Source organism: Pristiophorus japonicus, unplaced genomic scaffold (genome assembly GCF_044704955.1).
Source record: "Pristiophorus japonicus isolate sPriJap1 unplaced genomic scaffold, sPriJap1.hap1 HAP1_SCAFFOLD_1005, whole genome shotgun sequence".
Classification (NCBI taxonomy): domain Eukaryota; kingdom Metazoa; phylum Chordata; class Chondrichthyes; family Pristiophoridae; genus Pristiophorus; species Pristiophorus japonicus.
The window spans coordinates 63,085-84,820 of record NW_027250656.1 but is presented as its reverse complement, the minus strand read 5'-3'; the positions used below and the strand labels follow the sequence as shown (position 1 = coordinate 84,820).

Here is a 21,736-nt window from a genome sequence, read left to right as displayed (position 1 = left end):
TGGAAACCTTTTCTCCTGGTAATGCTATCCAAACCATTCATGATTTTAAACATTTCGATCAAATCTTCTCTTCTCTGCTCGAGAGAACCAACAACCTTCTGACTCAGAGATAAAAGTGCTACCACCGAGACACGATCTGTGAGGGTTATCGACCCTCCTGCCAGTGGAAACAATGTCTCCCTCGTTACTCTATCAAAACTCTTCATAATTCTGAACACCTCTATTCAATCTCCCCTTAACCTTCTCTGCTCTAAGGAGAACAATCCCAGCTTCTCTGGTCTTGATAATATTCTTTGCTCCCTTTTCCAGGTGCAATTGTTGAAGCTAATGTTCCTGCCATAAATGTCCAGTATTCACCCTATACATGGTAGGTTAGCTTTGGTGACATGGTGTGCTGGTGAACTATGAAAAGCACTCGGATGTGGGCTTGCACTTGCTGGGGTCCATACAGCGAGTTCCCTGTGATATATTCTGACGACATCACCAACAAACACATTCTGCACAAGATGGCTCCAACAGAAACTGTCATCATGTGACTTTGTCACATGACCCTTTTGTTGTATTTACAGCAGTACAGGCAACTCTCGATTATCCGGGTCCCTCGGGGATCGGGCTATATCCGGGTCAACGATTTTGCCGCTAGGGCGCGTGCACGTACTTGCCGAGAATGTTTGGTCCCAAATTTATACTTTGATGCTTTTCTGCTTCTGTGCACTCCAGGATGGGATTGTCCACCTATTCATTTTAATATAAAGTGAAGAGGCCCATGTTATACTGTGTCTACTTTTTCTTAAAATGGGCAGTCTAAATGAATAGAGTTGCAGAGGTGTCAGAAAACGGAAAGACAGCAGGGAAGGGAGGAAGAGTTGGATAAATCTTTTGCCCCTCTGAACTTGCTTCCAGCGTGATGACCTGGACAGTGCCATAAAAGAGCGGGTTTGGGAGCAATGCCTTCGATCTGATAACGTGAGAATGGGTCGCAGTGTGAGCGGACAGACTGTCCAGGAATCGGAATAAAGAAGGGACCCGTGTGCATAGGCTTGACTCCCGAACTGTGTGCCATCCCTAGTCGTATTTCATTACTGGTTGGATCCATGCTTACAGTTCACAGTTCACAGGATAAGTCAAATGTTGCTATACAAGGATTCCTTTAAGGTCGAGACAGCATTAAACTTTATTATAAAATAAAGCCCTTCCTCTGTGTGAAGTGATAATGCTGTGTGTCAGCGCAGGACTGTGTGTGGGGTGGGTTTAATGGTTGTGTGCAGCTGTACACGGGACAGAATCACAGTTTTCAAAAGTGCCATTGCAGTGGGTTCTCCATTCGATCCGTGTACGGATAATCAAGAGTTGCCTGTAGTTGCATTACCATAGTAGCCCACCAGGTGGAGCAGTAGTCCACTAGGGGGAGCTCTATTACAGTCCTGACCTCTGCCAAATGCTCTGGGGAACTGCTTTGGTGCAGGGAGGATATATTGGAGGTCAAGTCAGCAGAGGACTTCCTTCTGCCTCTCCTACTGTGTGCTTGCAAGAATGGTGCGTGATGCAGGGCCTTCTAGGGGGTGGGGGTTGTAAGAAAAGAGGGATAAATAACAAAATGACCAGAATGAATTGGTAAATCTGATGCTTTTATTTCTCTTATATATACAACACATAGGAATGGAAGAGGAGATTATGCATATGTATACAACTCTGTCATCCACATACCTCAATATACAGATACAAAAACACAATGAGCGTCTTACCTACATCTCTACCACCCAACTGAACAGGGCATGGAGCCAAGGTGGGCAGGAGGTGTCAACAGTCTGCGTGGGTCCTGTCCCTGGACCTAACCACCTGGAGGAATGTGATGGTCGGAATGACCTTTTTTCCCTCCTCCCTGCTCATTGTGTCCCAGTCCCTATAGTTACCCTTCACTCTTGTCGGTAATATCCAGTAATTAAAACCTGCACAACTTGATTTTACGCCCCCTACTAACAAAGAGAGTCAGACAGAAGGGAAGGTTAAGGAATCCTGAACCGTGTTAGACATCATGTTGTAATCAGGAGACCCTTAATGTTACTTTACCTTTGACCCTTAAGAGGCCTAGCTAACTGCCTGATTTAGATGAGAGTGATTAGGATCCATAGATTTAGTGAATTAGATTTAGTTTATTTCTATTAACTATTACCAAGCAAAGCTGGAATCCAAGCACAAAATTCAAACGGGCCAATGATTCCATTTTAATCCCCGTATATAGAATGCCAGTGAACCAAACCCCTCCCTATTCATTCCCATTATTGTATTATATATACATTCCAATTAACGAAATCATTTCTCTGGTTATATATCATTCAATCTCCTCAATGACCTATGTACATCAAATTCTGATGGGAGCAAATCACCTTCCATTCACTTCCACGATGAACTATTTCAGTTAACCAAATCGCATCATGTTCACTCTCATATGGAGTTGCTGATTCTCACAGTTCGCATGCTGTGAATACAGAATTTGACCTAAAGCATGAAATAGTCACAATTACTTGGGGTAGAAATTCGGTACTGGCCATTTTGAGCCGCGAATGGTGGCAGGGCAGTAAATTTTGCGCCGGGAATCGGTTTGCATCTCCAGCTGCAAAATTCACCAGCCGGGCCCTGAGTGTGGGGCGCAGCACTAAGGGAGGTGTTCTCTCAGGGCGCTAGGCCGGCTGAGTAACTGAAGATCCCCAGCTAAACAGCCAGCCTCGGAGCGCCCAAAGAGAGTCTTCCCCGGGAAAAAAAAATCGGCAAAAAAAACCCCACCAAAACATTCCCAATACCTTACTGACGTCACATAAACATAAATCGCAAAATTAAAAAAAATAAAACCCAACTACACTTACCTGAGGCCGACATTCCTTCCCTCACTGTGGCCGCTGCAGCCCGGACACCCCCCCCCCCCCCCGCTTTCCCAGGCGGTCCCACTAGGGGGCGCTAAAGGCAGATCCCCCAGAAAACCATTTTCAAAACGGTGTCGCAACCGGGGGGCGTTGCACACCGGCTCGCCTCTCCCGGGCGCTACTGCTCCGCGCCCCCGAAAACCCCGCACCGAATGTCCCGGCGAGGCGCTGGAAGCTGGCTGCACGCCCGGAAATGCTTTCCGCCGCCATTACCGCCCCTCCGCGGCGAAAACAGAGGCTGCAACATACTCAATTTCCACCCCAAGTTTCACGGCTTATATTGGATATGATCTGTCCAGCACACATCAGACAAAGTCTCCTTAGTTACATATTTAGCAGCATCACATTGTCAAATAGTAAAGGCTCCAATTTATAGCTGTTTGACTGATTAAGTGGGCTTGAGGCACAAATATTACAAGTGATCCATCTTTAATAAACAGTCGAGTGAAATCCTAATTAGACATTCTTGAAGGCAGTTATGCGTTTATTGGGAGACACATACATCTGTTAGATCTGTCTCTAAAATTAATACTAAATAGCACTACTCTCAGTTGCCTGGTCAGTGTTTTAGTTATCTTCTTTGAAGAAACATTTAAGTAAATTCTCTTCAGTGAAGGAGGAAGTACTTCTTGTAAAATACTATTGCTGCTCAGCTAAATGGAAACTTTCAATGAACGTGCAATTACTTAATCCCCCCCAAACTGCATGCAAGTTACTCTTCATTCCTAGAATATACTCCATATACTTTTCGATATCAGTCCAAGTATCACATGGTAGTGTCAGAGCAATAAGCGTACCGTAATATTTTACTTTGTGATTCCAACAGATTCATGAGTCTGATAGATCGAAGGAGCTACACTCACATGCGTTGAATTGAAGCGTCTAATCGCTAAAGGGAGTGCAAGATTGAAGAATCTGACAGATTAAAGGGGTCACGTGTTGAAGAGTGTTGAACTGAAGAATCTGAGGACTTAAAGGGTCTGACAAAGTAAAGGGTCCAATAGATGAAAGAGTTTTGGTGAATTGAAGAATCTTCTAACTTGGAGTCAAATGGACTGAAGAACGCAATAGATCGAAGAGTCCAATACAATGAGGCGTTTGATAGTTTAAAGCATCTGATGAATTAAGTATCTGTCTTGGCAATTTCACTTCTTGGATCCAACTGATTTTGTGGAGGGACCCATCAACATTGGTGATTGGTTTTTATGGGTTATCTTAATCTGGAGGAGTCAGAAAAAAGAAGGCGGTTAGTAAGTTGAACTCTACATTTTTTATCCTGTGTAAACTGAATAAAATGACAGGTTGGAATTAGCTGAGGTTTGTACGCTTGCAGGATAGCTTTAATAAATCGATGATATACTGTATACGCTTTCTCACTGAGTTGCCACACCTTGAGCACACTTATTATCGGGATGTGTTCCCGAGTAAGGGAGGGCATTGACATGACCAGTTGGTGCTTCAACATACAGTGTGGTGGGAGTGTTTGGTTCAGTGGGAGAATTCTCGTCTCCAAGTGCGAAGGTGCAGGGTTTCAACCCCACTCCAGACAGTCCCAGCGAGTGGAGATCAGGGCTCCAGCTCTGGACTCTGGATTGATGTCCCACGGGATCCTCACGTCCCATGGCACAGGAGCCCAATCGCCTGGTATACAGCTGGTTACAGCCATGGAAGGAGTGTTCATGCTGTGGCCTATCAGAATATTAATCAGTGTAGAATTTACCAATATCTCGCAAAGATTCCTGGTACCTTTCCCCTGCAGAGGAGAAGAATCCCTTTCTGGACTTTTAAAATGAGTTTAAAGGCAGACGAAGCAGGCAGGGGATAAAAGGGAATGCATTCATGGAGACCCCCCCCCCCCCCCCCCCCCCAGTGTTTGGACTCAGAGGAAAGGGAATTTAATTTGGAACTATCTACCAGAAAGTTTGACATCCTAAAGTGCACATGGAAGAAACTACGAACTTTAATCAAATTTGGGATTTTTAAAAGATGGATGTTGGGTCGGCAAGAAAAGGGGTGGGGTCCATCGCTAAAGGGCCAGTTTGGACATTGGAGCGAATCAAATTGTCTGGGAACTGTTTACTCTCGAAAACTTGCCCCTGGAAAATATTAGCATTCAAACAATGGAAGAAACAGTATCACCCCACCCAGAGGATCCAGATGTCACATACATATTCCAACACCTTTTCAACAGGCAGAGAAATATCTGGCTCAGGCCAGACTAGCACAATGGACGAGAGCTGATCAACCTCGAAAAGCCTATTAACGCCAGATTAAAACCACTTCATCAAGTTTCAGTTAGCTGGGCTGGACAATCGAAACAAAGAGCTGGGCAAGATTTGTGGGGAGGGCTGGGGGGGTGCGGGGGGAGATATAAGAAAGCCTTTTTGGGGTCTATCTATTCCCTAGTTTTACAAGCAAAAACTAACAGAACACAGACTGGAACTCACACAGACTCGAACAAGGACACAGACTGGAACACAGACACAGACACAAGCAGCCTGCTGTACCCCTCAGTGTGTATTGTGTGTTATTAAAGGTGTGCCTTTTACTTCTTTTTAAACACAATAAAGCCATACCTGCTTCTTACCTTGAAACCGATTGTCTGTCCAAGTCTGTCACAGTCCCTTCATAATTCCAGTGTCTAGAACCAAGGGTGTGGGAGCGATTCGGAACCGCTCATATAAGGTCAGAAGGGAAAGTTGACCCCCTGAAAACCACCCCTTACATCAGACAGTGGATCCTTCCGCTACTTCTCCAAGAGGAGAGTGGGAAGAAACAACCTTACGCTTCTTTAAAATGTGGCTGACAGAGGCAATTCCTATTGGGGCTGAAATTTCCTTAAGTGAAGGGGAGAGCCATGGTGACGCGGCGCCGTGACAACGTCATCGCGGCGGTAACTTCTGCCCCTCAGGTGTTGCCACCACCGCGTCTGCCCCTCTCATGTAGTCACCGCCCCCATTAAGAGCGAAACAGTGCCCATTATCTGCCAGTGGAACAGGGCCGACCATCTCGTAAGTGTTATCACTCTTGCTCTGGTCAGGACCATGCCTTGGTTACTGCAGAATTTGTAATCTGGAAGATGGATTCCTCACTCAGTCAAACTGGGTATCAAGAGCTGTGACTTACGGTACATGGAGGCTGGACCCATGGTTCCCCGTCAATCTGCATCGGCAGCAATCTCTTCGTCCTGAGGGAGAAGCAAAAATAATCAAATCTGTGAGCGACGACCAGCATTCTGGACCAATGAAGTAAAGAACCTCATAGTTGCCACGTTTGAATTTGTCTTTCATTGCAGTTTAGCTTAGATGCCATTGGTCTTAGGTTGCAGAGCTACCATCGCTCGATTTCTGTTACCTGATGATGACGTCAGAGCATTGAGCCAATCGTTTCCCTGCGCTCTTCAGTCCCGCATAAATCTGTCCCATTTCAATCGCCCCTTCCAGTCCCACTACTTCCAGCAGTTTATCACTCAACTCTGCAAAGAAAAAACATGGCAACAACCTTTTACTTGGATCAAACAAATCCCTTCTGTACAACAAACTCTTATGCATCAGACTCGAGTCAACATGGGTGCCTCGACATACTGGAGTGGATCATATGATGGTGGATGTTTGATGTGCCGAAGTAGGATTGGCAACTCTAGTTGGAGGCATTCCTGGAGGTGTGACCACGTGACGTTCTGACCACATGACATATGACCAAGTGACATCTGATCACATGACGTCTGCAAATGTTACTGCCTTTACCCCATCAAGGTTGGGCCTCCAGTAGTTGACTTGTGGCTTCACGCCAGCAGCTGCTGGGCGAGAAATTGTGAGGCCCAGGAGGGCAGCCTCCAGCAGGGGAAGAAGGGAAACAGTGGGTCAGGAAGAAAGGAAGCAGAAGGTGGGGGAGGGATTGGCAGGGGGGGCATCCAGAGGTGGAAGGAGCTTTAATTCCACAAGTATCTAACAGTTGGTTGTCAGCCGTCGCTCAATGGTAGCACTCGCGCCTCTGAGTCAGCAGATTGTGGCTTCAAGCCCCACTCAAGGATATAATCGAAGCTGACACTTCAGTGCGGTCCTGAGGGAGTGCAGCATTGTCGAAGGTGCCTGCTTTGGCGTCTCAGGTGAGCATTAAAGGTCTCGCTGCCTGAGTTGAAGAACAGTAGGGAGGTCCCTTCTCTCCATATCTTGGCCAACATTCCTCTCTCAACTAACATTGCTAAAACCAGATCAACTGGCCATTCATCTCATTGATGTTTGTGGGATATTGCTGTGCACAGAATGGCTGCTGTGAGCACCCACATAACAACAGGCACGGTGCTTCAAAGTAACTTGGAGAGGTGTATTAAAGTGCTGTATATCAACGCAACTCTTTAATTCTGAATCCAATTTCTGCGTTGCTGCTTTTGAAAACAGCATCCAGGCAAAGGGAAATCAGAAGACTGACAAGAGCCTCACATAATTTTGACCCTTCCCATGCTGTGGGTGAGTCTTCATGCAATCTAAGTTGGTGGGCCACTGATGGGACAACTCACCTTGTGGTCATCATCATCATCATAGTCAGTCCCTCGAGATCGAGGAAGACTTGCTTCCACTCCAAAGGTGAGTTCTCAAGTGACTGAACAGTCCAATATGGGAATTACAGTCTCTGTCACAGGTGGGGCAGATCGTCCTTGAGGGAAAGGGTGGGTGGGACAGGTTTGCCGCACGTTCCTTCCGCTGCCTGCGCTTGCTTTCAGGTAAACAAAGAAGTAGAAAGAAATCGAAAGGTGATGTCACAGCCAAGGAGGTAAGTGGTTGGCTGGTGATTGGTGAGTAGTTTTTCTTTTTCTTTTCCTTTATCAGTAGGTAACCTTTATCATTGTTGTTGCCAAATTAAGTTAATCTAGGGGTTAAGTCATGGCAGGAGAGCTTGGACACGTGTCATGCTCCTTCTGTACTATGTGGGAACTCAGGGACGCTTCCAGTGTCCTTGACGACTACATGTGTGGGAAGTGTGTCCTGCTGCAGCTCCTGACAGACCACATTGCGGCACTGGAGCTGCGGGTGGATTCACTCTGGAGCATCCGCGATGCTGAGGATGACGTGAATAGCACATTTAGTGAGTTGGTCTTACCGCAGATAAAGGTTACACAGAGGGAATGGGAGACGAACAGAAAGAGCAGTGGAAGGAAGGTAGTGCAGGGGTCCCCTGCAGTCATCCCCCTCCAAAACAGATACACCGTTTTGGGTACTGCTGGGGGGGATGACTCATTGATGGAGGACAGCAGCAGCCAAGTTTATGGCACCATGGGTGGCTCTGTTGCACAGGAGGGCAGGAAAAAGAGTGGGAGAGCTATAGTGGTAGGGGATTCTATTGTAAGGGGAATAGATAGACGTTTCTGTGGCCGCAATCGAGACTCCAGGATGGTATGGTGCCTCCCTGGTACAAGGGTCAAGGATGTCTCGGAGCGGTTACAGGATATTTTGGAGGGGGAGGATGAACAGCCAGTTGTCGTGGTGCATATAGGTACCAACGATATAGGTAAAAAACAGAATGAGGTCCTACAAGATGAATTGAGGGAGCTAGGAGTTAAATTAAAAAGTAGGACCTCAAAGGTAGCAATCAAGATTGCTACCAGTGCCACGAGCTAGTCAGAGTAGGAGTAGCAGGATAGCTAAGATGAATACGTGGCTTGAGGAGTGGTGCAGAAGGGAGGGATTCAAATTCTTGGGACATTGGAACCGGTTCAGGGGGAGGTGGGACCAGTACAAACCGGACGTCTGCACCTGGACAGGACCAGAACCAATGTCCTAGGGTGAGTGTTTGCTAGTGCTGTTGGGGAGGGGTTAAACTAATATGGCAGGGGGATGGGAACCTATGCAGGGAGACAGAGGGAAGTAGAATGGGGGCAGAAGCAAAAGATAGAAAGGAGAAAAGTAAAAGTGGAGGGCAGAAAAACCCAAGGCAAAAACCAAAAAGGGCCACATTACAGCAAAATTTTAAAGGGACAAAGAGTGTTAAAAAGACAAGCCTGAAGGCTCTGTGCCTCAATTCGAGGAGTATTCATAATAAGGTGGACAAATTAACTGCACAGGCAGCAATTAATGAATATGATATAATTGGCATCACGGAGACATGGCTCCAGGGTGACCAAGGCTGGGAACTTAACATCCAGGAGTATTCAACATTCAGGAAGGATAGACAGAAAGGAAAAGGAGGTGGGGTAGTGTTGCTGGTTAAAGAGGAAATTGACGCAATAGTAAGGAAGGACATTAGCTTGGATGATGTGGAATCTGTATGAGTGGAGCTGTGGAATACCAAAGGGCGGAAAACGCTAGTGGGAGTTGTGTACAGACCACCAAACAGTAGTAGTGAGGCTGGGGACAGCATCAAACAAGAAATTAGGAATGCGTGCAATAAAGGTACAGCAGTTATCATGGGCGACTTTAATCTACATATTGATTGGGCTCACCAAACTGGTAGCAATGCGGTGGAGGAGGATTTCCTGGAGTGTATTAGGAATGGTTTTCTAGATCAATATGTCGAGGAACCAACAAGGGAGCTGGCCATCCTAGACTGGGTGATGTGTAATGAGAAAGGACTAATTAGCAATCTTGTTGTGCAAGGCCCCTTGGGGAAGAGTGACCATAATATGGTAGAATTTTTTATTAAGATGGAGAGTGACAAAGTTAATTCAGAGACTAGGGTACTGAACTTAAGGAAAGGTAACTTTGATGGTATGAGGCGTGAATTGGCAAGAATAGACTGGCAAAGGATACTTAAAGGGTTGACGGTGGATAAGCAATGGCAAACATTTAAAGATCACATGGATGAACTTCAACAATTGTACATCCCTGTCAGGAGTAAAAATAAAATGGGGAAGGTGTCTCAACCGTGGCTAACAAGTGAAATTAAGGATAGTGTTAAATCTAAGGAAGAGGCATATAAATTGGCCAGAAAAAGCAGCAAACCTGAGGACTGGGAGAAATTTAGAATTCAGCAGAGGAGGACAAAGGGTTTAATTAGGAGGGGGAAAATAGAGTATGAGAGGAAGCTTGCTGGGAACATAAAAACTGACTGCAAAAGCTTCTATAGATATGTGAAGCGAAAAAGATTAGTGAAGACAAACATAGGTCCCTTGCAGTCAGATTCAGGTGAATTTATAACGGAGAACAAAGAAGTGGCAGACCAGTTGAACAAATACTTTGGTTCTGTCTTCACGAAGGAAGACACAAATAACCTTCCGTAAATACTCGGGGACCGAGGGTCGAGTGAGAAGGAGGAACTGAAGGAAATCCTTATTAGGTGGGAAATTGTGTTAGGGAAATTGAAGGCTGATAAATCCCCGTGGCCTGATCGTCTGCATCCCAGAGTACTTAAGGAAGTGGCCCCAGAAATAGTGGATGCATTGGTGATCATTTTCCAGCAGTCTATCGACTCTGGATCGGTTCCGATGGACTGGAGGGTAGCTAATGTAACACCACTTTTTAAAAAAGGAGGGAGAGAGAAAACTGGTAATTATAGACCAGTTAGCCTGACATTAGTAGTGGGGAAAATGTTGGAATCAATTATTAAAGATGAAATAGCAGCGCATTTGGAAAGCAGTGACAGGATCGGTCCAAGTCAGCATGGATTTATGAAAGGGAAATCATGCTTGACGAATCTTCTGGAATTTTTTGAGGATGTTTCCAGTAAAGTGGACAAAGGAGAACCAGTTGATGTGGTATATTTGGACTTTCAGAAGGCTTTCGACAAGGTCCCACACAAGAGATTAATGTGCAAAGTTAAAGCACATGGGATTGGGGGTAGTGTGCTGACGTGGATTGAGAACTGGTTGTCAGACAGGAAGCAAAGAGTAGGAGTAAACGGGTACTTTTCAGAATGGCAGGCAGTGACTAGTGGGGTGCCGCAAGGTTCTGTGCTGGGGCCCCAGCTGTTTACATTGTACATTAATGATTTCGACGAGGGGATTAAATGCAGTATCTCCAAATTTGCGGATGACACTAAGTTGGGTGGCAGTGTGAGCTGCGAGGAGGATGCTATTAGGCTGCAGAGTGACTTGGATAGGTTAGGTGAGTGGGCAAATGCATGGCAGATGAAGTATAATGTGGATAAATGTGAGGTTATCCACTTTGGTGGTAAAAACAGAGAGACAGACTATTATCTGAATGGTGACAGATTAGGAAAAGGGAAGGTGCAACGAGACCTGGGTGTCATGGTACATCAGTCATTGAAGGTTAGCATGCAGGTACAGCAGGCGGTTAAGAAAGCAAATGGCATGTTGGCCTTCATAGCGAGGGGATTTGAATACAGGGGCAGGGAGGTGTTGCTACAGTTGTACAGGGCCTTGGTGAGGCCACACCTGGAGTATTGTGTACAGTTTTGGTCTCCTAACTTGAGGAAGGACATTCTTGCTATTGAGGGAGTGCAGCGAAGATTCACCAGACTGATTCCCGGGATGGCGGGACTGACCTATCAAGAAAGACTGGATCAACTGGGCTTGTATTCACTGGAGTTCAGAAGAATGAGAGGGGACCTCATAGAAACGTTTAAAATTCTGACGGGTTTAGACAGGTTAGATGCAGGAAGAATGTTCCCAATGTTGGGGAAGTCCAGAACCAGGGGTCACAGTCTGAGGATAAGGGGTAAGCCATTTAGGACCGAGATGAGGAGAAACTTCTTCACCCAGAGAGTGGTGAACCTGTGGAATTCTCTACCACAGAAAGTAGTTGAGGCCAATTCACTAAATATATTCAAAAGGGAGTTAGATGAAGTCCTTACTACTCGGGGGATCAAGGGTTATGGCGAGAAAGCAGGAAGGGGGTACTGAAGTTTCATGTTCAGCCATGAACTCGTTGAATGGCGGTGCAGGCTAGAAGGGCTGAATGGCCTGCTCCTGCACCTATTTTCTATGTTTCTATGTCTATGTTTCTATGTTAGCCTGATCGAGAACACTGACGTCGGTATGTTTGTCCTCCCAGGGGATTTGTAAGATCGTGCGGAGGCATTGTTGGTGGTATTTCTCCAGCGATTTGAGGTGTCTACTGTACATGGTCCATGTCTCTGAGCCATACAGGAGGGTACCTTGTGGTAGCTCCTTCCTAGAGCATGGCAGATTGGCCCATCATCACTCAGTCTTTAGACATGTAGAACTCAACTGAGTTTAATACAAAAGCTGCTTCTGAACTGATCAAAAATCAATTGCTTTGCAAAGTCATTCCCACCGTGATATCAAATGGTGGGATTAGAAAGGCCAATAGGCATATTCAGCCATTCAGCCCCTCGAGCCTGTTCTGGCATTCAACGAGATCCTGGCTGATCTGCACCTCAACTCCAGTTACCCACCTTTGATACCCTTATATAACAAAAATCGATCGATCTCAGTCTTGAAAGCTCCAATTGACCCCCAGCATCCACAGCTTTTTGAGGGAGAGTGTTGCAGGTTTCCACTGCACTTTGTGTGAAAAGCTGCTTCCTGATTTCACTCCTGAGTGGCCTAGCTCTAATTATAAGATTAGGTCCCCTTGTCCTTGATCCCCCCCCACCAGAGGATATAGTTCCTTTGTATCTGTCCTATTGAATCCCTTCAACATTTTAAACACAGAGCGGGAGAGTTGCCTTGATGGCTGTGAATTCCCATCTCTTCCTTTCCTTTGACCCTGGTTGCCACGGTTACCCACCTTGCGTGCATGACTTGAGGGCCTCGGAGTCAGTTATTGCTGCGTAGGTTTTGTTAGGCAGGGCCTTGCTTTCTCCTTTTTTGTTTTCACCCCACAGGTTTGAGCCCCCGTGCATGCTGGGAATGTTGAGGATGGCGATTCCCTCCAGAGATAGATTGCTCAAGTCCAAGATGGTCCCACAGCACTGCAACGAAACAAGGAAGCAAAGATCAGAATGCCCACATACCTCCGCTACCAAAACTACCTCTTGACGGAGGAGGGCGGGGAGGTGATTTTCAACTGCTGGATGGCCGTTTCTCACCTGAAACAAGGGTGGCCCCTTGGCTGTCTTAATAATGCCCAAGGCCTACCTGAGGCCATTTTCAGGCCTGTACATGGGCAAGCAACCCACTCTCCAGAAACGGGTGGGAGGTTGCTTGAATATGCGAACAGCAGGACAAACTGGTTGTCGCACCTCAATTGCAATTTTGAGGTACAAACAAGCAGAGCTCCTCCCATTGCTACCAGGCGTTGTGTGGCTTGACCACCAATCCTTAAAAGAACCACTGGAGGCCGCTCCAAAAATCTCCCGGGAAACTTTTACTATTGTTTTTTTGGTGGGCCCAGGAGTAGCAGATAGTTCTTCCTGTCCTCCCCCGCCCCCTCCGCAGCCAAAAAAAAAATCCCCGGCCCACAACTCCGCCGCCCCCCCCCACGTCCCTTCACCGACAACATTAGAACATAAGAATTCGGAGCAGGAGCCGGCCATTCAACCCCTCGAGCCTGCTCCGCCATTTAATAAGATCACGGCTGATCTTCGACCTCAACTCCACTTTCCTGCACTGTCCCCATATCCCTGGATTCCCTTAATATCCAAAATCTAGCCATCTCTATCTCAACGACTGAGCCTCCACAGCCCTCTGGGGTAGAGAATTCCAGAGATTCACCACCCTCTGAGTGAAGAAATTTCTCCCCAGGTCAGTCCTAAATGGCCGACCCCTTATTCTGAGACTGTGACCCCTGGTTCTAGACTCCCCAGCCCGGGGGGAAACATCCTCCCTGCATCTACCCTGTCAAGCCCTGTATGAATTTTGTATGGCATAACGTGCAGACTTTGGAGGCTAACTATCTGGATACATTTTTAGATCTGGGGATCCCCTTTAGAATCAGTTGCTAAACTAACGGCAACAGTAAGCGGCGTTGGACAGGAACTCACTCACTTCTATCTCCAGAACGTCCTGCAGGCTCTTGCATGTGGCCGAGACAGTTTCTGAGGTCGCAAACTCAAAATACCACAGCTTATTCTTCATCCTTACAAAGGAGAAAATAACGGGTTGGAATTAGCTGAGGTTTGTACGCTTGCAGGATAGCTTTAATAAATCAATGATATACTGTATACGCTTTCTCACTGAGTTGCCACACCTTGAGCACACTTATTAACGGGATGTGTTCCCGAGTAAGGGAGGGCATTGACATGACCAGTTGGTGCTTCAACACACAGTGTGGTGGGAGTGTTTGGTTCAGTGGGAGAATTCTCGTCTCCACGTGCGAAGGTGCAGGGTTTCAACCCCACTCCAGACAGTCCCAGCGAGTGGAGATCAGGGCTCCAGCTCTGGACTCTGGATTGATGTCCCACGGGATCCTCACGTCCCGTGGCGCAGGAGCCCAATCGCCCGGTATACAGCTGGTTACGGCCGATGGTCCCTTTAAGCCGCGCCACGCTCTGCAGCTCCCACGCAGCCGGCTCGCCAGCTTTTCAATGGGAACAACCGTGCCGGCTCTGTGGTTCGAATGGGCCACGCAGACCCTTAAAGGGGCCGCGTACCCCCCCCAAAAATTAACAGGAACATTGGTCACGACCATGGAAGGAGCGTTTGTGTCAAAGACTGTTAATCAGCTTGCGGATCCTTCCACCACCTCTCCACGGGATGAGCGGCAAGAAACAGCGGCAGCACACAATACAAGTTCCTGCCCGTGACGCCCTCCCACAGAATGGTGCCGGTCTGTGCCATCGTGAGTGCTGGAGGGGGGTGCTTCCCGGCGGGAACGGCGCTGCCCTGAGCCCACTTCTTGCACCAGGCCAAGGATGGCATTCGTGGACTGATGCCAGGGAGCACAGTGCCAGTCTTCACTCGGTGACACCAATTCGAAGACAGCTTCCAAACAGTCAGATTTACCCAGGTTTGATCAACCCCCCCACAGTCCTCTCCAGGGCCCAGCTGAGTTCATCTGATAATAAGGCACCGACCAGAGGTGCTTTATGAAAGTTATGAGTTGTGATAGCAAATAGACCCAGACATAAGAAATAGGAGCAGGAGTAGGCCATTTGGCCCCTCGAGCCTGCTCCGCCATTCAATAAGATCATGGCTGATCTGATCCTGGCCTCAACTCAACTTCCCTGCACGCCCCCCATAACCCTGGACTCCGTTATTGCTCAAAACCAAGGCGAGGAAAAGTCCAGTGGTGGAGAGCTTTGGGAACCAGTGGTCCAAAGTTATCTCCCAACCACGCTATACTCGCCGCACGTCATGTCTCCAATTACTCACAAACTGTATCCCTGTGGTGCTAGACAATACCACCACCATTGTTCCTGTGTTTTGTGACTGTGTATCTGACACCACGGATTCAACCCATTGTATACTTGGTGGAGTTGCGGCGAATGTTTGTGGCGGAGGAGCGGCGAGAGATCGTGGCGGAGGTGCGGCGAATGAGGGTACGGGGCCCAGAAGAGCCGAGGGCCCAGGGGCAGCACGGGCCCAGCCCACACTGCGATATGTGTGCGCACTAGGTCCGTGCAGCAGAGCAGGTCTCCAGTCGTCCTGGTTAATCCTTGCCACTGGACCAAGACCTCGCTCTGTCAAGCCCGTGTGGTGGCTGGTGTGCAACGGTCACCACACGTTAAAAAAATCCACGCACAGACATCTTCCACCCCCTCAACTGGAGTTCAGGATTGGAACATCGGGTCCTTCATTGAAACATCTGTGAACTCGTGTGGAAGCAAGTCATCCTCGTTCGAGGGATCGCCTATGATGATGATGATACATTGAAATATTGACTGACCTACTGTTGAATTTTTCTGGATACTTCTCCCTCATCACGTGAAATCGATGAGCAATTGACGCGTCCTTTAAGCACAGAAAGAAAAGACAGTGCAATCAGAACTCTCCGTCCTCTGCTGCTTCCATTTTACAATCAGGCTCGTAACATACAAATGTGGATTTAACACATCCGCTCCATCTTGTGCACCCTGTCACTTCTCACTCTTACTCCCCTTGAGCATCCATCTCAATATTCGCGCTCTCAGCTGTGAGTCAGAAGGTCGTGAGTTCAAAGCCCACTCCAGAGACTTAACTGAATCCAGACTGACACCGTAGCGCGGTACTGAGGGAGTGCTGCACTGTTGGAGGTGTCGTCTTTCAGGTGAGATGTTAAACCGAGGCCTCCTCTGCATGTTCAGACAGACATAAAGAACCCTGTGCCACTACTTGAAGAGCTGACTGGTGTCCTGGTCAACATTCATCCCTCACCCAACTTCACCCAAAAACAGATGAACTGCTCATTGATTCCGCTGCTGTTTGAGTGACCTTGCTGTTCGCAAATTGGCTGCTGTGTTTCCCCATGCAACAACAGTGACTACACTGCAAAAGTACTTCATCGGCTGTGAAGTCTTTGGGGTGCCCTGGGATGTGAAAGGTTCTACATAAATGGAAGTCCTTTCCTGGAAATATTTCCAAGGTGCTGGCATAAAAACAGAGGAATTTGGGGGAACGTGAAAAGACCATTACTATCCTTTAGGGAAGGAGACCTGCCGTCCTTACCCGCTCTGGCCTAGGTATGACTCCAATCCCTCACCAATGTGGTTGACACTTAACTGCCCTTTGAAGTGGCCAAGCAAGCCACTCAAACTGCTTTCTCAGGGAAACTCGGGATGGGCAGTAAAGGCCAAGCCTTGTCCCACATCCCAAGAACGAATAAGAAAAGATACAAGCAAAATATATAATGAATCCGTCTGAAAAATGAAGAAAGAAAACAGTTGCCACTCTTCAAGGGATCTTTCAGCACTTACCACCCCAATTGAGAAGTAGTTGTTGATGATATTGTAAGGAACAGGATCTCCCTTCTCAGGACCAGATTCAGTCACCTCAAAGCTCCATCGATCCAGCATCATTGGAGAACTCACCTCAATGTCTTTCAGGACTTTCATTAATTTCTCGCCTTCGTAACCTTTCATTCAACAATGAAACACAGATGGACATTATTCACATCATTGGAATTACAGCAGAAGCTTTGCTTCCCAACAGATTAAACCACAGCTCCGCATATCGGATGTGGGACTTCCTCCCCTCAAGAAAGACAGCGAGATGTTGGTGTGTCAAAGGCCAATAAGTGAGGCAGTGAATGTTGCTGGCAACTCCAGGTCCCACGGGGTGATCTGATAACTTGCATTGATACCACGTTAAAGAATTGTTTCCAGAAGCTTCATGGAGGGCTGAGGAAAAGAGGCGCTGAGCTAGGAAAGGAGACATTAGCTTGTTGATCAGATGGGTATCGAGGAGGTTTTTAAAAGGAGAGAGAGGTGGAGGGTTTTAGGGAGGGAAGGCCAGAGGGTAGGAACTAAGGAGCTGGAAGTTCTGCCACCAATGCTGGGGCGGTGAAGGGGGGTGAGGGTTGGAGGGCTGGAGAAGATTAGGGAGCTAGGATGGGGCGAGGCCATGAAAGGATTTAGAGATGAGGGTGAAGACTTCAAACTTGAGGCATTGGGGGGGGGGGGGGGGGAGCCAATGAAGGACAGTGAGGACAAGGGTAATGGGAGAGTGGGACTTAGTGTGGAATAGAATAAGAACATAAGAACATAAGAAATAGGAGCAGGAGTAGGCCATACGGCCCCTCAAGCCTGCACCGCCATTTAATAAGATCATGGCTGATCCGATCATGGACTCAGCTCCACTTCCCCGCCCACTCCCCATAACCCCTTATTCCCTTATCGGTTAAGAAGCTGTCTATTTCTGTCTTAAATTTATTCAATGTCCCAGCTTCCACAGCTCTCTGAGGCAGCGAATTCCACAGATTTACAACCCTCTGAGAGAAGAAATTCCTCCTCATCTCAGTTTTAAATGGGCGGCCCCTTATTTTAAGATTATGCCCCCTAGTTCTAGTCTCCCCCATCAGTGGAAACATCCTCTCTGCATCCACCTTGTCAAGCCCCCTCATCATCTTATATATTTCGATAAGATCACCTCTCATTCTTCTCAATTCCAATGAGTAGAGGGCCAATCTACTCAACCTTTCCTCATAAGTCAACCCCCTCATCTCCGGAATCAACCTAGTGAACCTTCTCTGAACTGCCTCCAAAGCAAATATATCCTTTCTTAAATATGGAAACCAAAACTGTACGCAATATTCCAGATGTGGCCTCACCAATACCCTGTATAACTGTAGCAAGACTTCTCTGCTTTTATACTCTATTCCCTTTGCAATAAAGGCCAAGATTCCATTGACCTTCCTGATCACTTGCTGTACCTGCATACTAACCTGTTGTGTTTCATGCACCAGGACCCCCAAGTCCCGCTGCACTGCAGCACTTTGCAATTTTTCTCCATTTAAATAATAACTTCCTCTTTGATTTTTTTCTGCCAAAGTACACGTTCCAACATTATAGTCCATCTGCCATTTTTTTGTCCCAGACAGTCTGAAGCTCCCCCTCCATTGAGCCAATAAGACCATTTTAAAGCTGACCTTTGAGGAAGAAATTCCTCCTCATCTCAGTCTTAAATGGCCGACCCCTTATCCTGAGACTGTGACCCCTGGTTCTAGACTCCCCAGCCCGGGGGAAACATCCTGCACCTACCCTGTCCTAGTCACCTCCAGGAGACTGTCTAGTTTTCATTAACATTTACTGGGTCCTAAGTATGTGATGCTGAATGGCTTTGCCCAGTAGCTGTCTAGAGATAGATATGAAAGTTAACCCTCTAACAATATTCCCAAATAGTAGATTTCCCAGAAACTTAATAGGAAGAAAAGCCCTTTAATACTGTGGTACTGGGTGCATGAAACCATGTACCTTCAGGGCCCATATCATTACTTGTTCTGTTACCTCTTCACCGTGCAATTGGATGAGTTGCAACTTAACAATAACAATTGCATTTATATAGCGCCTTTAACATAGTAAAACGTCCCATGGTGCTTCACAGGAGCGTTATCAAACAAAATTTAACACCGAGCCACATAAGGAGATATTAGCACAGGTGAGCACAAGCTTGGTCAAAGGCGTGGCTTTTAAGGAGAGTCTTAAAGGAGGAAAGAGAGGTAGAGGTGGAGAGGTTTAGGGAAGGAGTTCCAGAGCTTGGGGCCTGTTCGAAATTGACTGTTCAGTCGAAACGTAACAAGCTAAGAGAGTGAGTCATTGTCAGAGTTTTGCTGAGCTCAAAACTTCCTCCCCCTCCTCTTGAACTTTGCTCCCTTGTGAGGTGAAACCCCACCAGATAATATCAGTAATGCATTTAAATTCCTCCGGCTGCTAGTTTAACAAAGGTACGAGCCAGTTTAAAATAAACGAGTGAAGCCATTCATTGAAAGGTGAACAGATGAATTTTCTACCAACATGTTACGGGATCTGTTGGGGATGTCACACTGGGAGCGGGGGTGGGGGGGGGAGTGGGTTTTAAATGAGTTGGTCGAGAGTGCCTTCAGACTGACTTCATTGAACTACTGCCCTCTGTATATCTGCAAGGTCTAAGTGTGGTCCTTACCTCCTCCCCATCGCAAGCACCTCGCCAAGTCATTCCCGGTTCCCAGCGGCAGAATGGCTACAGGCGGCTTTACAGAAAAGCGCATTTTATCTGAAAGCAAAATAAAGGTGGTTGTCACAGGAGATCCGGGAGGTCTTTGAAATAAATATTTGTTCATTACAGCACCAATTGACAGCAAACCACAAAGAAATACTGACGACAGACGAGGCGGGCACATTCCAAGTAAATGCAAACAGCTCTGGACCAATGGAGGGACAATAGCAAAGGAAAACGTGAGGGATGTGAGGCAGGCACAGAGGCAAAAAACCAGATTTTCAGGTCATTATCACATTGCTGTTTGTGGGAGCTTGCTGTGCGCAAATTGGCTGCCGCATTTCCTACATTGCAACAGTGACCACACTCCAAACAAAGTACTTAGTTGGCTGTAAAGCGATTTGAGACGTCCGGTGGTCATGAAAGGCGCTATATAAATGCAAGTCTTTCTTTCGTTCTAGTTCCTGCATTTTCACCAGCAACCTGCAAACCCCCGCATTGGGGCCTAGTTCCCTCTTTGGCGCAGAGGTGCAGTGTGACTTCGGAGCCTGGTTGAGCTCACGTTTTACTTTAGCGCATGCGGACTCCTGGCACCATTCACAACAACTCGAGCCTGTTCGTGCTGGTGCGCAAGCGTGCAGCCAATCAGCTCGCAGCTCTTAGTGCTGCTGCATCGTCCGGAAACACCGCCCAGCCCCGAGAGCACTTGTGGGAGGGACTGAGGCCGACTCTGGAGGCCTGCCCCACAGACAAGGCCCCACAGGTTAGAGCTGAGGGTCTGAGGGGAGGCTAGGATGCACTCTCGGTTCCCCAATAACAAGAGAGGTAAGGGAGACAATTATGGGGCGGGTCAGCATCATATCCACTGGCCGCCATACAAGGCTGTGTGGAGGTGGCCCTCGGTTTGAAGTAAGCGGTGCGTGTGAGTGCCACTTGCTAGATGTGGCTGCTCTTAGCAACTACTTATACTGCTACGACCCGCTAGCCAAGGTGTTCTGAAGAGCCTCCAGTTACTTGATGTAAGGACAGTGTAGAAGACAGGCAATGAGGATACTTGAAAAGGATTTCCAAACCGAGACAGGAGACAGCAGAGAGTTGTTGAGGCCAGTTCATTGGATATATTCAAGAGGGAGTTAGATGTGGCCCTTACGGCTAAAGGGATCAAGGGGTACGGAGAGAAAGTGGGAAAGGGGTACTGAGGTGAATGATCAGCCATGATCTTATTGAATGGTGGTGCAGGCTCGAAGGGCCAAATGGCCGACTCCTGCACCTATTTTCTATGTTTCTATGACATTGCGGAGTGGGTGTTGGGATGGCGGGGGGGCATTTGCTGTCTGCCTGTAGCCAAATATAGAGAGAACCGAGCAAAGTAAGCTGCTCACTTGCCTTCCCTGCCAATCGCCTACGCCTCTGTCAGTGCGCACTGGGATTGTGGTCTCGATTAGCTGAAAAGTGCCCTCTCCTTCAATGCGTACTGTTTTTTTTCTTTGCAGGGCACAGACAGACCGAGGGTGGCGGGGGGGCGGGAGGTGATGGCTGGGAGGTCCTATTTGGGGACGCGGGCTGATGGAGACAACAACGCCCCAGATTTGTGAAATAACATGAGCTCCAGCAGGTTTGGTGCAAATGTTTTGGAGTTGCCGCTATTTGTTTGCCTCTGCGGTTGGCTACGCATGTCAGTAATCTCTGTTGATGCACCGTCGACAGGGCATCAGCTCGCTGCTTAAATGTGGCGCCGGACGCGCTGCATATTGGCTGGTCCTGAATGCGGTGTCTGGCTGGCGCTTGGAAGGACTCAGTGGTGACTTTGACTGCGACGGACAGCCCCAGCAGTCTGTGGCACTCTCACTGTGTTGGGTAGGAGTGCGTGTGAATTATCCAATGCCTTGAAGGGTAGGCTGCCACTTCTGGGATCCAGTCAATGCACAGGAGCCGCTGGTCCTACGTGGCCGTACTGAGTCGGGTCTTGTGTCTGAGCCTTGCTGGAGCTCACTCTCACTCTGCCCGCTCTCCCTCAGCCTCTCCAGGCGGCTTCTGCCGATTTCATGCCGGCTTCAAGTGTGGGCGATTAGCGCAACGTGCGAATGCGCTGCAGCAAAGCTAATGAGCTCGTTTGCCTTTAATTGGGGGCTCGCGAGCACGAAACCAGCAACCGAAAGCCTGAGACCACAGTGTGTGCGTTAAGGTGCATCACAGGCACGAGCGGCAGAGTGTGAGGGCAAAGTGCAGGCGGCTATTGATGCAAAACGCGCAAAAGCACTGCGCGATGATGCTCGATTAGCGTGCGCTATCTCCAACGCTCAGAGGAAATTAAACCCCTGTAACTGTAACACACGTCAACAAAATCAGAAACATTTGACCACTGGTCAAGGAGGAGAAGGAGTCATGACAGGAGAATTTACATCGG

General features: G+C 47.7%; 1 protein-coding gene across 2 annotated transcripts in view; it reads right to left on the bottom strand.

Annotated features, from left to right (window-relative positions):
* Positions 1 to 1,609: 1,609 nt before the first annotated feature.
* LOC139241254 (diacylglycerol kinase beta-like) overlaps positions 1,610 to 21,736 on the bottom strand; it is a 50,576-nt gene continuing 30,449 nt past the window's right edge. Inside the window, exons 9-17 of one of the 2 annotated variants that reach the window (XR_011588832.1) lie at positions 19,297 to 19,386; positions 16,614 to 16,771; positions 15,608 to 15,672; positions 13,768 to 13,858; positions 12,569 to 12,752; positions 6,276 to 6,396; positions 6,048 to 6,108; positions 3,719 to 4,141; positions 1,610 to 2,499 (exon numbers count right to left, since the gene is read on the bottom strand). Coding sequence is in view for 1 of the 2 variants with exons in the window: in XM_070869906.1 (XP_070726007.1) it covers positions 4,067 to 4,141; positions 6,048 to 6,108; positions 6,276 to 6,396; positions 12,569 to 12,752; positions 13,768 to 13,858; positions 15,608 to 15,672; positions 16,614 to 16,771; positions 19,297 to 19,386 (845 nt within the window). In the remaining variant the exon portion in view is untranslated. Of the gene's footprint in view, positions 4,142 to 6,047; positions 6,109 to 6,275; positions 6,397 to 12,568; positions 12,753 to 13,767; positions 13,859 to 15,607; positions 15,673 to 16,613; positions 16,772 to 19,296; positions 19,387 to 21,736 lie in introns of both variants that reach the window. The other variant, XM_070869906.1, reaches the window with a different exon arrangement.